The sequence below is a fragment of the Gadus morhua genome, chromosome 7 (assembly GCF_902167405.1).
Source record: "Gadus morhua chromosome 7, gadMor3.0, whole genome shotgun sequence".
Lineage (NCBI taxonomy): Eukaryota > Metazoa > Chordata > Actinopteri > Gadiformes > Gadidae > Gadus > Gadus morhua.
Window position 1 is genome coordinate 7804313 of NC_044054.1, and position 22507 is coordinate 7826819.

At 45.1% G+C, this 22507-nt stretch overlaps 1 protein-coding gene across 3 annotated transcripts in view; it reads right to left on the reverse strand.

Annotated features, from left to right (window-relative positions):
- Window positions 1–1560: 1560 nt before the first annotated feature.
- Window positions 1561–22507, reverse strand: part of LOC115547025 (tubulin alpha-1A chain) — a 23340-nt gene continuing 2393 nt past the window's right edge. The window contains exons 1-4 of one of the 3 annotated variants that reach the window (XM_030360934.1): window positions 6099–6222; window positions 4059–4281; window positions 3045–3193; window positions 1561–2690 (exon numbers count right to left, since the gene is read on the reverse strand). In XM_030360934.1, the coding sequence (XP_030216794.1) occupies window positions 1716–2690; window positions 3045–3193; window positions 4059–4281; window positions 6099–6101 (1350 nt within the window). In that variant the 5' untranslated portion in view covers window positions 6102–6222 and the 3' untranslated portion in view covers window positions 1561–1715. Of the gene's footprint in view, window positions 2691–3044; window positions 3194–4058; window positions 4282–6098; window positions 6223–17445; window positions 18856–18939; window positions 19089–22507 lie in introns of those variants that run through there. The other 2 variants (XM_030360936.1, XM_030360935.1) reach the window with 2 other exon arrangements.

Below are 22507 nucleotides of genomic sequence, written 5' to 3' on the forward strand. Positions count from 1 at the left end.
CCCATGGTTAAATAAATGTTTAGGCCTACTGGAAGGATTTCGAGCAATGATTAATTCGCAAAGACTGCAATATTTTTTAGAACACTGCGCATGAAATGGAAAGGAGCGTTCCCTAAGAAGACTCCTAAGACCGTTCGGGAACCACGCCTATAGAGGTAAAAAACTTTGATAAGTTTAAAGGTAGGGGTCTTCGTAGCGCGCTAAGAGAGAACGTTATCGGGAAACCGGGCCCAGCTCAGTTATGGCTCGCGTTTCCACTGCCGACAGTACCCTTATGGTAGGGCGGGGTTTAAGCCGGATGGCGCACGGCAGCAACATAAACATTGTTACCTCATAGCAGCCACAGTGTAGCCTGCTAGTAAATCCAAGGGAAAAGGAGAACGCGACACAATGAACAAAGAGCAACAATGTAGGACTTCCAAGAAGGACATCAAACTTTTGAGCAACATTTTCATCAATAAACGAAGCCTTCGCCGTTGTCCAGAAACACCTTGCGGGTAGCCTACTGTGTTTGTATGTTATTGTCCCCCTGTCGCAGGAAGTGACCTGTCGACATATCAAGGGACGGCAAGTGTAGCTCCAACTTGCCGTCACACTTTCAATCGTCTCATTATCAACAGAGTACTGCGAGACTAGTAGTGCCGCACCTTTGCGGACTGAACCAACCCGCACCCTCTGGTGGAAATGCACCATGATAGTACCTACAGACCCTGGGCCGGAAAGGGACTCCAAAACCACCATATTAACTTAAAGGTTTAGATTAAAGGCCGATTCATACCTCCGGATCCGGACGAAAGGGTCCCTATCCGTATTTAGTGTGATTGGGCCTTAAGATGGCCGCCCTGCCTAAATGTATAAAGCGTTACCCAAACGAGTAGGGCCCTTTGTTAGTCCTCAGATATAGCTACAAATGATCAGCCATGCTTAATTTTCCTGGTAAAATAAAGCTTGATAAAAATATAAATTAAAAAATTATAGTTTTGCATAGCATGTGAAGATATATACATTTGCACATTGAATTTACGCTTTGTCTTACTATCTGGCCTCAGTGACTTCCCACTTACCAGCATGAAAAAGCTAACCACTCTTTAGAGGGGTGGTGTTATACCACAAGGCCTTTTTACTGTGTTTTATTGACATCACAAGTGGACCGTCATAGGCGGACACGCCCACTTGTGACGCCACTTATACACAGGAAGTGGCAGATTTTCAAATGGCTCGTTTCGTCTAATCATGCCAACACCTGGTGTCAAAACATCTTCCCTATAAATTAAAGGTGTTTATCTTACACTAACCAAGTCAACCCTTATTAGAACAGTGTCTATTTTAGCAGAAATTAATATGGACCTGTAAATGAGCAATTTGTACGGAAGAGGAATAGGACCACAAGTGTATTTTTTGGGAAATTCTGACTTTAATCTCAGAATTCTAAGTTTAAAGTAAGACTAAAATGAGTTCTCACATGTGGTCTTAATCCTTTTCCGTACATTTGAAGTGAGCTGTACAAGTTTAGGCGAAACTTTAGGAAAATGATCAGTAAAGTACCACACAAAAGCAGCATTTTGTTTATGGTTTCTTTTTAATAAGGTGTATGTTTTTTCGAGTGAGTGCTGAACGGTATTGGTGGCTCAGAGGAATGCATTAGCTAAATGGAATGAGGTCCAACGCTATGTCTGCCTCCCTGGCGACCGTCCGAGTCTTCGCCTAATAAAGGCCTAGTACTCTTCACCCTCGTCCTCCTCGTTGACGCTGTCGGTGCCCACCTCTTCGTAATCCTTCTCCAGGGCGGCCATGTCCTCCCTGGCCTCGGAGAACTCTCCCTCCTCCATGCCCTCCCCGACGTACCAGTGGACAAAGGCCCTCTTAGCGTACATCAGGTCAAACTTGTGGTCCAGGCGCGCCCAGGCCTCGGCGATGGCGGTGGTGTTGCTCAGCATGCACACGGCCCTCTGCACCTTGGCCAGATCTCCTCCCGGCACCACGGTGGGGGGCTGGTAGTTGATTCCCACCTTGAAGCCGGTGGGGCACCAGTCCACAAACTGGATGGTGCGCTTGGTCTTGATGGTGGCGATGGCGGAGTTGACGTCTTTGGGCACCACGTCTCCGCGGTACAGCAGGCAGCACGCCATGTACTTGCCGTGGCGAGGGTCGCACTTCACCATCTGGTTGGCCGGCTCGAAGCAGGCGTTTGTGATGTCGGCCACCGACAGCTGCTCGTGGTAGGCCTTCTCGGCGGAGATGACGGGGGCGTAGGTGGCCAGGGGGAAGTGGATACGGGGGTAGGGCACCAAGTTGGTCTGGAACTCTGTCAGGTCGACGTTCAAGGCACCGTCGAAGCGCAGGGAGGCGGTGATTGAGGAGACGATCTGACCGATAAGCCTGTTGAGGTTGGTGTAGGTAGGGCGCTCGATGTCCAGGTTCCTGCGGCAGATGTCGTAGATGGCCTCATTGTCTACCATGAAGGCGCAGTCCGAGTGCTCCAGGGTGGTGTGAGTGGTCAGGATGGAGTTGTAGGGCTCCACCACGGCGGTGGACACCTGGGGCGCGGGGTAGACGGCGAACTCCAGCTTGGACTTCTTCCCGTAGTCAACGGAGAGACGCTCCATCAGCAGAGAGGTGAAGCCGGAGCCCGTTCCTCCACCGAAGGAATGGAAGATGAGGAAGCCCTGGAGACCTGTGCACTGGTCCGCCTGGTAGGAGAAGAGGGGGGTGACGGGTGTGATCATGTGGCTCAAATGTCAGGAATATCAGGGTTTCACCATTAATGCCTTTGCAGTACCAAAGTCGACCACAAGATGGCAGCCAAGTCAAACGCAATGCGTTTGTTCGTTGTTCCAGCACTAATTGATCGTTGTTCCAGCACTAATTGAGATGAATTAATATAAATCATTATTTATTTTTATCGCAGCCTTTGAGATTTGCAAACCGCGTTCTATTAAATTGCGATTTCGGTTTGAATTCGATTGATTGTTCAGCCCTACTAAGAACCATTGGAAACCCAATTGAACCGGGAACCCGAGGAAAGGGATCGCACGTCAACTCACCAGCTTGCGAGTTCTGTCCAGCACGAGGTCGATGATCTCCTTGCCGATGGTGTAGTGACCGCGGGCGTAGTTATTGGCCGCGTCTTCCTTCCCTGTGATCAGCTGCTCAGGGTGGAACAGCTGGCGGTAGGTTCCGGTACGAACCTCGTCTGGAGGATGAGTCACAGAGAAGGTCCTTTAGTCTCGAGGCTAGGATGAGCATCGACAGCCGCCAAGTTAAGACTTGTTTAAAATAACCCCTATTACATCGCCAGGTTTGAGTGTGATTAGCCGGTACAAGACGTTTTTGTGACATCACAAGTGGGCGTGTCCACCTAGATGTATGACGGATACATGGTCAATGTTTGCTACAGTCCACTGGGTAGGCTGGTAGACTGATCTATCCAGCGCACATCTAGGCGGACACGCCCACTTGGGACATCACTCAAACTGATCCAATTAAGGAGACGCATGCTATTGAAGGCATGACCCAATGTTTGATGATATGGTAACCAGGCAACCGTATTAGTAAATACTGGGTTATACTACTTAATGCAAAACCTAATATTTGATGATACGGTGTTCAAGTAACCATATTTGATGATATGGTTACCAAGCAACCATTTCATCAAATACTGGGTTATACTAGTTAATGCACAACCCAATATTTGATGATACGGTAAACAAGTAACCAGATGATAATGATATGGTTACCAAGCAACCATTTCATCAAATATTGAATGATATATAGATGGGGTTTCAGTTCTGCATGCAATACATGGTTTAAAATATTCCACATTGAGTTGGCTTCTTGACCGTTTCAGGGACCCCTTACAGGAGAGCACATTTTCCAAGGAACCCCCTTGATTTTTTAATTCATAGCTTAGTATTTAGTGGACCCCCTCGATATTGCCTGCAGACCCCTGGTGGTCCGGGGACCCCAGGTTGAGACCCTCTGCATCAGGAGTCCTACTTTAGACCAGTCAAAGCTACAGGGCCCTAAGAGGCGTCGCCGGGTAGGCGGGGGGCTCATACCGATGACGGTGGGCTCCAGGTCCACGAACACCGCCCGGGGGACGTGCTTCCCCGCCCCCGTCTCGCTGAAGAAGGTGTTGAAGGAGTCGTCTCCCCCGCCGATGGTCTTGTCGGAGGGCATCTGTCCGTCGGGCTGGATGCCGTGCTCCAGGCAGTACAGCTCCCAGCAGGCATTGCCCATCTGGGTACCGGCCTGGCCGACGTGCATGGAGATACACTCGCGCTGTGGAGGGGGAAACGCTGTGTTACTGGGTTGTTACAAGCTAGGGTTACCGGGAGCAACAGTCCTGTTGATGAGGGCGTTTAGCTTTATTCGCAAGAGAAGATCTTAATTTGCTGTATTCAAGTAATGTAATGTATACGATTGTAGTCCGTCGTCACAATAACGACACAATTCTTCTATCTAGCCTGGATAAAATGAACTAGGATGATGATGATGATGATAATGAATCAAATATACAGTCCACACTACACTGAAAACTGAATTTCTTATTTCCCTTAAATGTAATTGACATGCACAATAAGTGCTTCGCATCGCGCGTTCAGAAACCAAAGTCAAAGGGTCAGACTAAATGACGCCATTTTACGAGGTAGATTGCAGCTAGGGGTGGATCTGTTGATTTGCAAGTCAAATTCTAGTTTGATTTGAATTTATTTTATTGCTCACGCAAGGATTACCCGTCGCTATTCTATTTAAAACTTGTAAATTGATGTTCTAGACAGAGTATATGTATAATAAATATATATAATCTGTGAAGCTTTTAGTGGGGGTGCCTTGTGCATCCCCAAAAAGACCAATGACACAAACCAGTCAAAATTATCCAGAAGGCTCACACTTCAACCCAAAAAAAACCACACGCCTGATACAATGATATATACAGTATACAAACTGCGTATCATCGATCATCCTTATCGATTTTCTTTTGCAGTCAGCCTCATTGATTTCGCCCCATGCTTCATCGACTCCTGCTGTGACGTGGAAAGAATGCGGCGAATCGCTTTGAGGATGATGCATTGGGGAGGAGAGAGAGGGAGGGAGGGAGGGAGGGGAGAGATATAGGGAGGGGAGAGAGCGATGTAGGAAGAGGAGAGAGATAGACATAGAGAGGGGAGAGAGAGAGGGAGGGGGGAGAGAGACTTCGAGAAAAAGCACCTGCTCGATGCATAAATGCATCCATCCATTACAGGTTTTGTTTAGCTTCCCCGCTAATCAAACGCACGCCATCTTAGATGCGCATTGCGCGCTAGAAGATGGCTATAAACACAGGGAGACGGAAACGTGCGCTTTTTGAACGATGCTGCGTCACGCCCGCGAGATTTGGTGCAGCCACGCACGTACACGCACACAGACAGGTGCTCGTACACGCATACACACAGGCGCGAACGCGCGAGCACAGACAGGCGCAGACACACACAATTCGGGTTAACCTGGGGTTTGTCTGTCTGTATGTCTGTCTACCCGTCTGTGTGTCTGTGGCTTTTAGGGGGGCAGATCAACCCAGACCAGTCGCACCAGTGGCCACTCCCAGTCCCCCCAGTGTCAAAGCGCGCCGCTTTGTTCAACGCACGGAGTGGCCCACTCAGATTGCGCGTCCCCGCGTCAGGGAGCGCGCATCCAACCCCCGCCTCGCAGGTACCATTTTCCCGGGCAGATAAAAAAAGGCGCAATGAGCTCAGGTCGCCATCGAACGAGCATGCGTAGAACAAAATAACCACGATGTTTTGGGGGTAAATTGGCATGTTTTCCTACAAAAGCAGAGGCATTCTAGAAAATGCAGTCGGTTTTAATGGATTTGTTGTTTAATCGATGCAGTTGAGGAGGGCGGAAATGCGTCATCCAAGTTGGCTTAAGTCCCACCCAGGCCCGGCTAGACTGGGCTGCGACCCAGCCTCCCACCCCCCCCCCCCTCCCTAGTCGGTGGCCGTAACGGCGAGTAAGAGGATGAGGATGAGAGGGCAAAAAAAGGCTAAATTCGAGACTGGGATGAAAACGCAAATTATTTTTAATCTTAACAAGGCAGAATGTGTCGCTATGCTCACCATTTTTGCGATTAATGTCCTTCTGTTCCGACGTCGAGGATTCGGTGAGTGAAGGCGGTAATGGTGATAAGCGCAGCAGGATTCAGTATATATAGGTTTCTCGGGGGCGGGCTCTAAAACGGAACGGGGCTTTCCCATTGGATGCGTTGAAGATGACAGGGGTAACTCTCCGCCAATTACGCTGTAGGGGGAGGCACCAATCGTTCTTATGTCACCCCACCAACCGCGTTGCAATGACTCGGCTTTACTGTCTTTTTTTTTTAAATAAAACACGGTGCTGGCGAGGCTTTATTCTCGTTTTCCGGAGTAATTCGTGTTGTATCTTTTACAAACCTGATATAACCGGTTGGATATGTGTGTAATAATGCTAGCTAATATGCAAAACAGTGACACCAACACACACAGTGCTTCTGTCGTTCCTTTTGTATAAAGATGAGGGGAATTTGAACCGGAACCAAGGTTGCTGGTCAAGGTGGCGTGTGTGCGTGCGTGCGTGCGTGCGTGTGTGTTTGTTGATGGCTGGCAGCCTTGGTCTGTTTACAGGCTTTAGACCCTGGTTGGGTGACTAATTGCAGACTAAATAGTGTCTCCCAGACTCCCAAATGTTTTTAACATCACCGGTGGGTATGTTCTTACTGGTTGACTGGTCATGCACTGGCTTGTGTGCAGGGTATACCGGTCAGGGCCCACCAGTAGCAGCGAGGTCATGGTGGGGACACTGGTATTCCTGTCGCTTGATCCCATGCACCATCACTGGCAGCTAATATCTCCACATTCACACTGTGTGACCATCAGTGTACTCACCAGCCACTAGATGCTAACAATGAAACATTAGCATTAATAATACCCCCCATTGTTTTTATTAGAACCATCAAACAACATGATTAACTGTAAAACTATGCAACATCATTAAGTTCTTATGCATTACTAACCTTTGCCTCAAAGATTGATCCATTGTATTCTTTGCTCTATCACATTGAATAGTTGTACTATTCATGACTCATTGGTACTTATTATACTTGTTAAAGGTCCCATGGCATGCAACTTTATGGATGCTTTAATATAGGTATTAGTGGACCACTAACACAGTATTTGAAGACGTTCCTGAAATTCCGCCGAGCTGCAGAATAACAGCCACTACAAGCCAGTCACACATTGAGCTTTCCCCAAACGCGCCACCTCGGTGTCTGCTCTGTAATGCAGGCATGTCCAAAGTCCGGCCCGCGGGCCAATCTTGGCACGGGATTATATTTTATATGGCCCGCGGCTCCCTTTCGAAAATGTATTATTTATGGCCCGCCAGCCCGCCACCGTTGCAATTTCTCTATTTACCGCACGGTGGCAGCCCCATTCTGGCGCTAGCCACGTCCGCGACCCCCATGAACCTGACCCCTCCCCCCCACAGGTAGGCAAATAAGGGTTAGCAATTGCACAGACGTATTCCTACATCCTGGCTGCTGTAGATATATGTAGTGAACAAGCAATGTTTTTACAGGTTAAAAATAAATCAAATCCACTATAAAATGCAATTTGCGCTACAATTGTTAAGTGCAAATAACTAGTATATAAATTTAATCAACTCATACATTTAAGTTATCTTGGTTTGGCGTCTGGTTGAAGTGCACAGTCACATGGCCCTCTGATGGTGATGATGAAGAATTGTGGCCCTCTTTATCATGGAAGTTGCCCATCCCTGGTCTAGAGTCCCGCCAAGTTGGAGAGGGGGTTCGGTCACCAAAGGATACCTTGTAATCCTATTTTCCGCCGGGGTAACACCGAATTCTGCGACCCACTGAAAAGTGGGACCCCAGGGGGCTCTGTTGCACATTTTCTGCAACATGCACAAGTGCATTATAACAAAAACATAAATAAAACATAAGATCTCCCCCCACCGGAGGGGCCTTTCTTTTCTTGATACTAACATTAATTAGCCACATCACAGTAGCCTATAATAGGAAATGCTCAAATTGTAAATCAGCGTAATTTAACACTGACTGTAGCTTTTTATGGGTAAAGAAGCAACAGTGAAAGACCATACTATCATTGTATGGGTCTGTAAAATGCTAATCAAATCAAAACAAATGTATTTATTAAGCACCTTTAATAAAAAGGTAATTGGTTGGGGGGAGATCTTATGTTTTATTTATTAATTAGCCACATCACAGTAGCCTATAATAGGAAATGCTCAAATTGTAAATCAGCGTAATTTAACACTGACTGTAGCTTTTTATGGGTAAATGGGAAAACAACCTGATCCTGAACATAAAGAAGACGGAGGAGTTGATTGTGGACTTGTGGCAGGAAGGGCCCTATCTAGACTTGCCAACCGTCCCGTAAAAAACGGAATCGTCCCTTATTTGGAAACTAAAAGACGTGTTCCGTAATGAACTGATACGGGACGCATGCCTGTCTACGCTTCAAACTCGTGCATATTGCAAAAAATATGCAACAGCGCCGGAATACCTGACGGTATTCCGGGTCGTGTCCTAAAGGACTGTGCATGCCAACTCTCATGGGTCATGTCATGTGTGACATCTTTAACACCTCCCTGGCACAGGCCACTGTACCAACATGTATTAAGACATCCAACATCATTCCGGTACCAAAAGTCCAGACGGTCACCTGTCTCAATGACTATAGACCTGTTGCTCTCACCCCAATCATCATGAAAACATTTGAGAGGGTGGTAAGGTCACATATCAAGAACACCACTGACATCACATCCGACTGTCACCAGTACGCTTACAGGCAGAACCGTTCGACTGCTGATGCAGTTTCAGCCGTTATCCACCAAGCCTTCACACATCTGGAAACTAGCAATTCCTATGTGAGGCAACTTTTTCTTGATTTTAGTTCTGCTTTCAATACAATCATCCCAGAAACACTGGTCAACAAGCTGTCCGCACTCGGTCTCGCTCCATCACTCTGCAATTAGATACTGGATTTCCTGACCCACAGACCTCAGTCTGTAAGGATTAATAACCTCACATCCTCAACCACAATCCTCAACACTGGCAGTCCCCAGGGCTGTGTGCTCAGCCCTCTACTGTACACACTGCTTACTCATGACTACAGAGCACACTACGACAGCAATGTCATAGTTAATTTTGCAGATGACACAGCCGTGATAGGACTTGTCAGCAATGGGGATGAGACGGCTTACAGGCAGGAAGTGAGGGGACTGGAACTGTGGTTCGGGGAAAACAACCTGATCCTGAACATAAAGAAGACGGAGGAGATGATTGTGGACTTGTGGCAGGAAGGGCCCTATCTAGACTTGCCAACCGTCCCGTAAAAAACGGAATCGTCCCTTATTTGGAAACTAAAAGACGTGTTCCGTAATGAACTGATACGGGACGCACTTTGTCCTGTATTTCGGGTCGTGGAAGAATGAGAGCGATTCTTCTCTTCCGTCACTCACTGTGGTGTGGCTAGACTTGTCAACCGTCCCGTGATTGGCTCTGCTGCTGCCTGAAGCGGCCTCGCCCGGCTTCAGGTAAAAAGTGTACTAAAAACACCCCACACCAAAACGATAAAAAGTAAAAAGAAAAGCAAAACATAGAAAAGAGTGGGAAAGGGACTTTAAATGGATAGAATTATAGTATTCGAGAAGATGAGTTCAAGGCGAACTGTACAGTATGCAAACGTCAATTTTTGGTCAGCCACGGTGGTCTGACAGACGTAAAACAACATGCTTCCGGTGAAGCACACAAGAAGAACGAGACCCAGAGGAGAAGACAGGGATCTCTGACACAGTTCCTTGTACGACAAGCAACTCCGGAGGCTAACATGGTATGTCAAATAACTAAGCATTTTTGTTGTATGCTAGTAGTAGCCCAGACGAGTGGATAGGCCTACGAGTGTGAGAACAGTCAGCATCTGCGTGAGCAGAAGAAGACTCACTACTGTATGGCTTTGTAAAATGGAAATGGTCTGAAATGAGGTCAAGGAGAGGTATAGGCTATATGATTTGAACATTTGACATTTAAGGCTTAATAAAGTGGATAGCAACATTTTAGCTCTGCACAGATCCAAGTAATGTAAACTTTACATTTCAGACTATTTATCAAATCATACCTTTATTCACACCTTGTGTTGTCAATTCATGCTGCTAAATGTTAAATATAATTAAGTATCAACACTGTGCTATTTTCTTTCTTTCTTTCTTTAATAAGACCAACTGAATCATATTGTGTAATGCAAGTAGATATTATATACTTAATAATATAAACAAATAATGCATCCTGTTTGTTTACAACTTTTACACACCTCAAACAGCTCATGCATGTATAACAGTGGTTCTCAACCACTTTGACACGCTGTGAAAATCAACCCCATCACGGGGTAGCTTGTCACAGTGTATGGTTGTCCCTATAGTTAAAGAGATACTTCACCGGTGGGAATATGGAGGTTTTATGAATTAAATAATTCAATGTATTATGAATGTGAAGAAAAAATTGAAATCGGTTCATCCTAGCCTGAAAAAAGGCAGAAAGAGTGTTTTCATGGTCTCTCTTGCTCAAAGTAAGAAAACCTCCAACTACCACAGTGCATTGCGCTCGATGCCCCGCCCACCTGTCGGTCTCCCGTCCCCCTCATTCCCCCTCAGTACGCGAGCTCCCGCCCCCTCTCATTCCTTATTGGTGGAAAAATTTGCCACCAAAAGTGTGTTGTAGTCCTCTGCCCTTCTAGCGGGACAAGAGGTTTCTCCCGAAATGACGTCAAACGCGTAACTTGACGTCATTTCGGGAGAAAATTAGATTTTTTCTCCCGTCATTTCGGGAGAAAATTAGATTTTCTAAACCAGTCTCCAAGGGGAGACTGGTTTAGACTGATATTTATTTATATATTTATTTATATTACAATCGCGATTTTATAATGATAGAACGCCGGTTCTAAATGGGCGAAGTATCCCTTTAATCTATAACCAACCCCTCAGCAGGAAATGTGTTCAAAAACACTTTTGTAACTTTCTTGTTTTTTAAGCTAGAGAGTAGAGACAAAAAATAAGTTTTAAATTGACTATAAATACAATCTCTAATATCCAATGCCATTTATATTAGTTTTAAACCATTTAATATAAACCATGATTAAATTAACATGTGTCAACCAACCCCCAAAAAAGTAACTTAACGTGTGACAACCAACCCCCAAAAAGTGACCTATACCTAGAATGTAGCATACTTTTGCTGGCTACACAGGTGTTGTCATGGCTTTGGAGGCACAGCAAGTTTTTTGTTTACAGTTTGTGATATGTCTTTTGCACTAAGTGCTAGTTTACATTTCATGTTTTTGCTCCAATTTGTGATATTTTTTGCCATGTTTTTGTTTACAGTTAATTTAAGTACTTACAGATTGTGATACATTTTGCACTAGATGTTTTTATACTCTTGTTAGGCCTAAGAGGCCAAATGTTTGCACTACTACTGTTACATTACACAGTAGTAGTGCATTACACAATAACTACTGTACCATTAACCCATTCAGTCCTAAAGCACTAAAATAAGGGTTACAAATATGCGTTTCAGTCCTTAAAGAGTTAAGAAAATGTTATCTTGCACAAAATTAATTCTTCAATGTTAAACTGTGACTTGTGTAGTCTGTAGTCTGTTGCCGGGACCTCGAGCTGCTAGCTGTTAGCCTGCGGCCATATTATCTGCCGAGGGATTTTAGTCATGTGATCCCCGTCTGTGTTTACATTCCTCCGAGAGCGGACGCAGCCACCGCCTGTGAGAAGATCCACTCCGTCACAGCAAGGCTGCAGACACAGCACCCTGAGGCATTTATGATCATCTCTGGGGACTTTAATCACGTAACTTTGGATTCTACTTTGGCAGTTTTTCACCAGGTTGTAGACTGTACTACCAGAAACAACAGGACAATTGATCTCCTCTATGCTAATGTGAGGGATGCATATAGAGCGACTCCCCTCCCCCCACTGGGGAAGTCTGATCACAACCTGGTTCACCTACAGCCACTGTACATCCCCCTGGTCCAAAGACAGCCGGTGACAACTCGCACCATCAGGAGGTGGTCCCCTGAGATGGAAAGTGCCCTGAGAGACTGTTTCGACACCACAGTATGGGATGTGTTGATCGACCCGCATGGTGAGGACATAGAGGGGATGACACACTGTCTGACGGAGTACCTCAACTTCTGTGCAGACGTGGTCTCCCCTGTCAGGACTGTCCGCTGCTACCCTAATAACAAGCCATGGGTAACGCGGGAAGTCAAGGCTGTCCTCAACAAGAAGAAGGCTGCCTTCAGGAGCAGGGACAGGGCGGCCATGAAGGCAGCACAGAAGGAGGTGAAACACTGTGTGAGGGAAGCTAAGGACAGCTATAGGAGAAAGGTGGAGCAGAAGCTGAGGGAGAACAACATGAGGGAGGTCTGGGAAGGTGTGAGGACCATCACAGGTCACAACACAAAGACCAGAGCTACAGGGGGGACAATGCAGACAACGGAGAGGGCGAACGAGCTGAATGACTACTTCAACAGGTTCAACCAGCCCTCGTCCCCCCCACCACCACCACCACCACCACCATCACCACCACCACCACCACCACCCCCACCCTCACAACAGCCATCTCTCCTTCTTCCCTCTACACACCTCCCCCCAGACACCACAACATCCCCCTCCTCCCCCCCCACCTCAACACAATCCCCGTCTCACATCACCATAGACCAGGTCAGAGGACAGCTGAGGAAGCTCCAGCCCCGGAAAGCAGCAGGCCCAGACACAGTGTGTCCGAGACTGCTGAAGACCTGCGCAGCAGAACTGGGAGAGCCACTACAACGGATCTTCAACCTTAGCCTGCGGCTAGGGAGAGTGCCCACAATCTGGAAGACATCCTGCATCGTTCCGGTTCCGAAGAAGAACAGGACCAGCGAGCTGAATGACTTCCGACCGGTGGCACTCACTTCACACCTGATGAAGACGTTGGAGCGGCTCTTCCTCAACCTCCTCAGACCCCAGGTACAACACGCCCAGGACCGCCTGCAGTTTGCGTACCAGCCAGATGTTGGTGTGGAGGATGCCATCCTCTACATGCTACACCGAGTCCACTCCCATCTGGATAAGGGAAGCGGCACAGTGAGGATTCTCTTCTTGGACTTCTCCAGTGCCTTTAACACCATCCAGCCCCCTATGATTCACGACAAACTACAGAACGAGAACTACATCAACATGTAATGTATGATGACTATATGCTCTGTAAGGTGACCTTGGGTGTCTTGAAAGGCGCCTCTAAATTAAATGTATTATTATTTATTATTATTTATTATTAAACTGAACAGGATGGGAGTGGAACCCTATTTGGTGGACTGGATTGATGATTACCTCACTGACAGGCCACAGTACGTCAGGCTGAAGGACATCACGTCTGACACTGTGGTCAGCAGTACTGGAGCCCCCCAGGGTACAGTGCTGGCCCCTCTTCTCTTCACTCTGTATACCTCAGACTTTTGCTACAACTCTAAGCTATGTCATCTACAGAAGTACGCCGATGACACAGCCATCGTTGGGTGTATTAGGGGTGACAGAAAGGAGGAGTATCGGAGTCTGGTGGGGGACTTTGCTCTCTGGTGCCACACTAACCGGCTACAGCTCAACACCTCTAAGACAAAGAAGCTGGTCATTGACTTTGGAAGATCCAGACCAAGTCCGAGACCAGTCCTGCTAGACGGAGCTGAGGTGGAGGCTGTGAATTCCTACAAATACCTCGGGGTCTGGCTGGATAATAAACTGGACTGGAAAACACACACCAGCTACCTGTATGGGAAGACACAAAGCAGGTTGTACTTCCTGAGGAGATTGCGGTCATTCAACATCTGCAGCAAATTGCTGTGGATGTTTTACAAGTCTGTGGTTGCCAGCGTCCTCTTCTACACTGTGGTGTGCTGGGGAGGCAGCATAAACAAGAGGGACACCTCCAGACTGGATAAACTGATCAGGCGGGCTGGCTCTGTGGTCGGCATGAAGCTGGACCCACTGGTGACGGTGGCAGAGGGGAGGACACTGGACAAACTGCTGGACATTATTGACAATGCCAGCCACCCCTTGCACACTGTCATCAGCAACCAGAGGAGCCTGTTCAGTTGAAGGCTGCTCCTTCCCAAAGTAAAGACCAACAGACTCAAGAACTCCTTTGTCCCTCATGCCATCACACAATACAACTCCTCACTCGGAGGGAAGTAGGAGGAAATAGAATAGAAGTAATAGAAGTAATAGAATAGAAGTAATAGAGTAGAAGTAATAGAGTAAAGAGGAGAGATATAACCTATTCCACTGCTTAATTTGAACTGCTAATTTATTTAATTTAACTGTCAGCCACCCCTTGCTCACCGTCATTTCATTTTATTTATTCACTATATTATATGATATTAATCCACAATGTCGTATGTGTATATGTATGTGTATGTATGTATATATATGTGTATGTATATGTTTATGCCTATGTATATATATATGTATGTGTGTATATGTATATGTGTGTGCATGTGTATATGTATATATACATGTTTATTTATGTTTACATTTATTTATTTATTTACATATATTTATTTATTTATATTAATCCTCTATACAGTTCTCTACATTTATCTTATTTTATTTTACTTGAATCCTGTTTTACTTCTATTATTATCTCTACTTTCTATATTAGCTAAGAGTTTATTGTTTACTGTTTACTGTTTTTGTTTACTTTTTATAGTTAGTTAGTTAAGAGTTTATTGTTTATCTTATATTATTATTATTATAATTATTGTTTACTGTTTACTTTTTGTTTTACTTTACTTTTTATAGTTATCTAAGAGTGTATTGTTTATCTTATATTGTATATAATTTAATATTGTGTTGTGTTTCTTCTGTAAGATACTGGACAATCAATTTCCTTGAGGGAGTCATCCCAAAAGGATCAATAAAACCTAATCTAATCTAATCTAATCTAATCTATATACTGCAAATACAAAACTGAAGTTAAGGTATGTGTCTTGAGTACATGCTTATTATAGATGAGGTTGAAGAATATATATATTTTCTTTACTTGTGACTTGTGATGGTATGAATTATTAAATGGATAGGACTTGCTACAGTAAGTCTAGCACAGTAGTAACACAGTGGTAGTAGTAACACAGTAGTAGCAAATGCATGCGTGTACACATGTGCGCGCGCTTCGTGCGCGTGCATGTGTCCCTTATTTACGTTCCTGATAGTTGGCAACCCTAGCCCTATCCCTCCCCCCCTCTACATCGACAAGGCAGCTGTGTAGAGGGTTCACACATTCAAATACCTTGGCCTGCACCTTACCAACACGCTCACCATGCACACCATCAAGAAGGCCCATCAACGGCTCTACTTTCTAAAGAAGTTGAAGGGGGCAGGCATGTCCACAGCCATACTCAAATCCTTCTATAGGTGTGGGGTGGAGAGTATCCTCCCTTCCTGTATCACTGTGTGGTATTGCAGCACAGTGGCAGAGAAGCAGGCACTACAGCGGGTGGTCAACTCCGCCCAGCGAATCATCGGCTGCAGTTTGCCGTCTCTGTCAACCATCTACATCACCAGATGCAAGGACAGAGCAGCCTCCATCATGAAGGACCCCACCCACCCAGCACATGGACTGTTTACCCTCCTTCCCTCAGGCAGGAGGTTGCGTATCATCCGGGCAAGGACAACTAGGTTGAGGAACACCTTCTACCTGGATGCTATAAGACTGTTGAACTGCTAAACACCTCTTGATTATGCACTGATTAACTGCACTTATGCACTTTAATATCTAGGACCCCGACTGCTTACCTGATTGCATTTGCGCTTTGACTTTATCAATTTACTTACAAGGAACCTACTGCTGCACTTGTACTCATTAATACGCTGCTAACCTTCTTTAAATATCTTCTTTTAATATGTATTTTTGTATCTTAGTATGTCTTTATTTATATTAATAGTTTATTTTAAGTTAAACAAATTATAGGGTTTTAGGTAGCACACTGAGACCAGAGTACTGTATTTCATTTTTCATGTAAATATAAAAATGACAAGTAAAGCATCCTCGATCCTTGATCCTATATACATAATCACAGCTGTGTAAGCCTCCAGACGATATTATGAATCTCAATCGACCCTGGTTCTTCAACTTCGACATCAATCTGAAGTATACTGAACCGCTACATGGAGGGGAAAGGGATTGTAGCCAGCGATTGTCTCCCGCCGGAGCCCCGCTGCCCGCTGCCGAGGCACCACCGCCTTGGCAGCGGGCAGCGTGCCTCGTGGCGGCGGGCAGCAGGACTCCGGTGGGAGACAATCGCGGGCAACAATCCCTTTCTCCTCCTTGTCGCGGTTCATGTACTTGAGGGAGTCGAAGCCAAAGTTCCTTTCTCCCCCAATTCCTTCTCAACCATGGCTGAGATAACCCCAACTACGAGTCTCGTTGTGGAAATACCAGAGTCGTCAGAGAGCCCAACAGCAGAACGGTTATCCAAATAACAAAGAAGTGTACAACCCTTGCGTTACAGTCCTGGAGCTCTATATCTAAATAATATCACACTATACATAGATATCTATATCGTATAATACATATTATCACGGCCAAAAGCTATGGGCGCCTCGAGACGATATTATGAATCTCAAACAACTGCGTCAGGTTCTCCGACGTCTCTGGTTCAATCTGAAGTAGACTGAACCACGACATGGAGGAGAAAGAGATTGTTGCCCGTGATTGTGTCCCGCCGGAGCCCCTCTGCCCGCTGACGAGGCACCACCACCTCGGAAGCCAGCAGAACTGTTATCCAAATAACAAAGAAGTGTACAACAGTCGTAGCTCATTGTCTCATTGGCGGGCAAAGCAGAAAAGGGGAGATAACATTTCCCCGTATGACGACATACGTGGAAAAATCCAAATCGGCGCGTCTGAGCTGTTTTTTCAAAGGCAGAGCAGGATACCTAGTGCTCGTTTTACACCTTTTACACCGCCATTTCTAGCTACTTTGGGACCATAGTCAGGCTAGGCGAACTCATATTAATGTTAGAAAACCCCATAAAGTGCCATGGGATCTTTAATATACCTATTATACCAATGTTAAGAATAATAAGTACCAATAAGTCACTCTCTTATTGTGGCTACCCTACTCCCTGACAGGAGAAGGCGCTGGGTTTTAGACATAGATTACTTTAGGTTTCAGTGGGTGATGTAGGCAAATGAAGACCTGCGCATTATTTGATATTATTTGATTATTTGATAACGCAAATCAAGGTCACATGATGAGGATTATTGAAATAACACACATAAAAGAGACTAGAAAAAGGAAATACTGCAATAAATGTTCCCGGTCTAAAAAATAACACTTGCGCTTGAACCTTTAAACTGTTTTATTCAATGATTATCCCTATAATTGCTTGGCTCTACAACATTTTGTCCAGACTTTGTCCTTTCAAAAAAAATTCTGATAGAACTGTTCCACAAGCAGGTTTTTTAAATTCCATTTTCATATCAAAATAGTGTATAATATTGGTTAAACAGACTTTCATAAAAAGAAATGTTTAATAAACGTGAGGAGTACGAAACAATCAGTATTGGTTTTGTGCCAGGAAGTTTGATGTGAACTTTCAACTACAAAAGAATCAGGTTAACGTTGGTTAACAGAACGTGTTACAGCCTTAACACGACAATAAGAAAGATAACAAAATATGTAACATCTCCTACTCTTTAACAGAGGTGAAGCCAAATGTCAGTATTTTTTGACATGATAAATGCGTTGTTTTTTTGGGACTCAATGTGACTCAATATTCTTCCCCTTCTTCTTCTCCTTCATCGCCAACAGTATCGGTGCCCACCTCTTCGTAATCCTTCTCCAGGGCGGCCATGTCCTCCCTGGCCTCGGAGAACTCTCCCTCCTCCATGCCCTCCCCGACGTACCAGTGGACAAAGGCCCTCTTGGCGTACATCAGGTCAAACTTGTGGTCCAGGCGCGCCCAGGCCTCGGCGATGGCGGTGGTGTTGCTCAGCATGCACACGGCCCTCTGCACCTTGGCCAGATCTCCTCCCGGCACCACGGTGGGGGGCTGGTAGTTGATTCCCACCTTGAAGCCGGTGGGGCACCAGTCCACAAACTGGATGGTGCGCTTGGTCTTGATGGTGGCGATGGCGGAGTTGACGTCTTTGGGCACCACGTCTCCGCGGTACAGTAGGCAGCACGCCATGTACTTGCCGTGGCGAGGGTCGCACTTCACCATCTGGTTGGCCGGCTCAAAGCAGGCGTTGGTGATCTCTGCTACCGACAGCTGCTCGTGGTAGGCCTTCTCGGCGGAGATGACGGGGGCGTAGGTGGCCAGGGGGAAGTGGATACGGGGGTAGGGCACCAAGTTGGTCTGGAACTCTGTCAGGTCGACGTTCAAGGCACCGTCGAAGCGCAGGGAGGCGGTGATTGAGGAGACGATCTGACCGATCAGCCTGTTGAGGTTGGTGTAGGTAGGGCGCTCGATGTCCAGGTTCCTGCGGCAGATGTCGTAGATGGCCTCATTGTCTACCATGAAGGCGCAGTCCGAGTGCTCCAGGGTGGTGTGGGTGGTCAGGATGGAGTTGTAGGGCTCCACCACGGCGGTGGACACCTGGGGCGCGGGGTAAATGGCGAACTCCAGCTTGGACTTCTTCCCGTAGTCAACGGAGAGACGCTCCATCAGCAGAGAGGTGAAACCGGAGCCCGTTCCTCCACCGAAGGAGTGGAAGATGAGGAAGCCCTGGAGTCCAGTGCACTGGTCCGCCTGAAAACAATCAGAATCCATGCATCAGTGACACTCGCTTTGGTACATGACCCTAATATACCCTGAATGACTCGTGAATCTTACCAGCTTGCGAGTTCTGTCCAGCACGAGGTCGATGATCTCCTTGCCGATGGTATAGTGGCCGCGGGCGTAGTTATTGGCTGCGTCTTCCTTCCCTGTGATCAGCTGCTCGGGGTGGAACAGCTGCCGGTATGTTCCGGTACGAACCTCATCTGTCAATCGCAAAATAAGCAATGGCACGTGAAAATGTCGTAAAGGAATCAACTGTTGAGATTGGCTGTATTCCGCGAAAAACGGGCAATGTATAGCAGCCCGTCAATGTAAATCCTCTAAAAGTACTTTTTTTGCCACTGACAGGCCCAGATTATAGTATTTAAATATGGACATTTCTTTACCTTTTCATTGACAACATTCTGTTGTTATTGTGTCAAACCAACTTTCGCTCTATCGGAAGTATTGCGAGAGTTGAGTCGTTTGCAGGGAGATTTGCAGGTGAAAACGTGATGGAGAGCAGGAGAGACGAGTGTTTGTGTGGTTGGGACTACAGAAAGTCTATCTTGGTGTTATCTCAGAGATTTGTGAGAAGGAGCGTTGAGATTGTGTTGACAATAGAAAAATATCATGCAAAAATTAGATTTCAGAAAGAAAGAGATGCAAGACTTTGTTTTACAAAATAACAAACAGAAGGGATCAAACCAACAGCAAAGAAACTATTATTATTTCACTGTAGTGATCATCATACTGCTATAATAGCCGGCCAGTCGCACCAGTTACTCAAGTTACTCAAGTGTGCATGTGCCAAGCGCGAACGCATATACACCGCAAGCAAGCACATGCGCACGAACATACATGGAAACGCACACATATGCGCATACACTACACACACACACCCACAAGCACGCGCACACACCGCACATCAACACAAAAGCAGCGACATACACGGAAGCACACACACACAATCGTAAACACACACACAGACACACACAGGTAAAGACGTTTAACGGCTCTGCCATCGGCACACACGCAGGTAAGAACACACACGCACGCGCACACCGAAGTGACACTCGCCCAGGTAAAACGTTATATTTTTAAACACGACGACAAATTCTGCCAGGTAACACGTTCTGTCTATAGACTGTACAAATTGGATAAAATAAGGGAAGAGACAATTTCTCACCTCGACAAGCAATGGCGGCTTGTTCATTTTGTGATGTAAAAATTGTTAAATTCAAGCATTGCTCCGACCGGCATATCAACACAGAAGTCACGTGATTCTTAAAGAGACAGCGTCCCTATAAGACAGAACGAAAATATGTAATATTGTAATGTAATATTACTCCTCTCCTTGAGCCTCCCGAAATATCTTTACACATTGTTGCTCAAACTTAATATTACTCTACTCCTTGAGCCTCCCCAAATGTCTTGCGATATTGATATCACCCCCTCCCCCCTGTGGACTGTTTTAGTTGTTTTATTTTTCTTATTTTTTGTGTGTATGCTATGTGACTGTAGGCAACTGCTGCCTATCTTGGCCAGAACACTGGAAGAGATGTTTAATCACAATGATGACTATTATTTTTCAACTAACCAATAGCAGTTGCCTTGCATTTTAAAATGTCAATGCACTTTTCAGTCCTGAATAACAGTAAAGCTATTTAATAATTGATTTGCATGCATAGTATACTACAGTTTACATTGTACAATTACCCCTGTTACCATCAATTGAAAAATTGTATAATGTAATCAAATGCTCACACACTGGCTGCTTACAGACACACGTGTAAATCCTGATATTCTCCTGATGGGCCGTATGTGTGAACAACATATCCTGACATTTTTAGCCTGAAAATCTCCTGAATAATTTTCCCCTAAGGTAGTATTTTCTCTGTAGGAAATGTAAATTACCTTATATGTGAATGAGGAAAGGTCAGTATTTCCCACACCACTTCAGTGGGCGTGCTGATGACAATTCTGCATGTCATTGAGTGGCCCCCCAAATGATAATCAGCCTGTTGCCTTTTGTTCGCTGAATGGTTAAAAAATATTAAATTGTTGGCACTGCTTTTAAGAGTAATTTGTGGTGAACTATTGTCATACGTTGTACAATTATAGGCAAATTATTATTATAGTATGCGCTCAGAAATGTTTTACATTATCGACTGGGGTTTCCACATTATTGCTATGGGTTTAATTACAACTAGAGGTGGAGCGCGCGGAACTCTAGTTTCCATAATGACATAATGCAATCTGAACCGGTCAGGTGCAAAAACAAGCAGTTTTAGAGGAAGTAAATTGACGTGGTGCTACTTACCCAAATCACTGCTTTGTAGCTCTCTTAAACTGATTACGGCTGAATCGTGCTCGATAAATGCTCTAGCTATCTCAAAAAGGCTGGTCAACATTAGTCCCTTACTTACACCCTAAATGATTGCAAAATAGGATGCGGGTGGAAAAATCCCTTTGAGGAAGTGATAATCAGATTAGATAAGATTAGATTCAACGTCATTAGCAATGTGATCTAACCAGTAGTTCAAAAGAGCAATTAAGGTGCAGTATGAAAATGAATTGTCATATAGCGCAATATAAGTGGTCGTGATGTAGCAATGCAGATTGTGCTACACATAATATAACGTTGTTTTATTCTATTTAGATTCAATTAAATCGTGTCAAAGGATGATACATCATTATAAGATTGAACTATTATTGTGATATTTAGTTCTGGTAGGCATTATTAAGTATGTTCAAAGAATGTAGAGATAAAGTAGGAAGTGATTAGCCAACTCTGAGGCGCAAACTCAGATGCATATATATATTTTTGAAAATCACACATGGAAATGTTCATAAAAAAATTGTTGCATCGAGATGCATCGAAATGCATCCTTAATCGGTCTAGAATCGAATCGTTGACCTCTGAATCGGAATCGAATCGAATCGTGAGGTGCCAAGAGATTCCCACCCCTATTATATACTGTATACATATAAATGTATATCATACCATGTATGTTTTTTTTGTGTTATCCCAGTTATGTTTTTTTATTTTTTTATCATTTAATATTTATTTTAATAGTTCCGGGACGTTGGAACAATAACTTGGGTGTTTCACAGTCTGCACTGTGAATTTGAAGTAATGTTCAGTTTTTGAATAAAGATGCGGCAATTACAAGTGTTTCTTTTTTTTATCCGATTCATCGATGAATCGAAAAATAATCGACCGATTAATCGATTATTAAAATAATCATTAGTTGCAGCTCTACTACTTCATTCCGTCACCAATGTATACATTGCATGGTCTTGCTGTGCGTGCAATACAATGTAAAGTTACGTTGTTTGTTTTCGGGCTGTTTTGCTAAAGAGGCTAATGTAACTAACAATAAACAACGACTAGCCAATTTCATGATAATAATGAAATTATTACAAAGACGAACAGGAACGCTATTAACGCTCCGAGACCGGAAATGCAACTCAGAAGGCTGGCGTCCTAGGATTCAGGAACACACCATTAAAACAACACGGTGGCTTCCGTTGATCTGATTGGTTGATTTGTGCCTTGTTCCAATATCCATACTATCCGTACTTACTAGCGTAAGTTTGAGTACGTAGGGCGTTCCGATTCATATTGGGCGAAAATAAG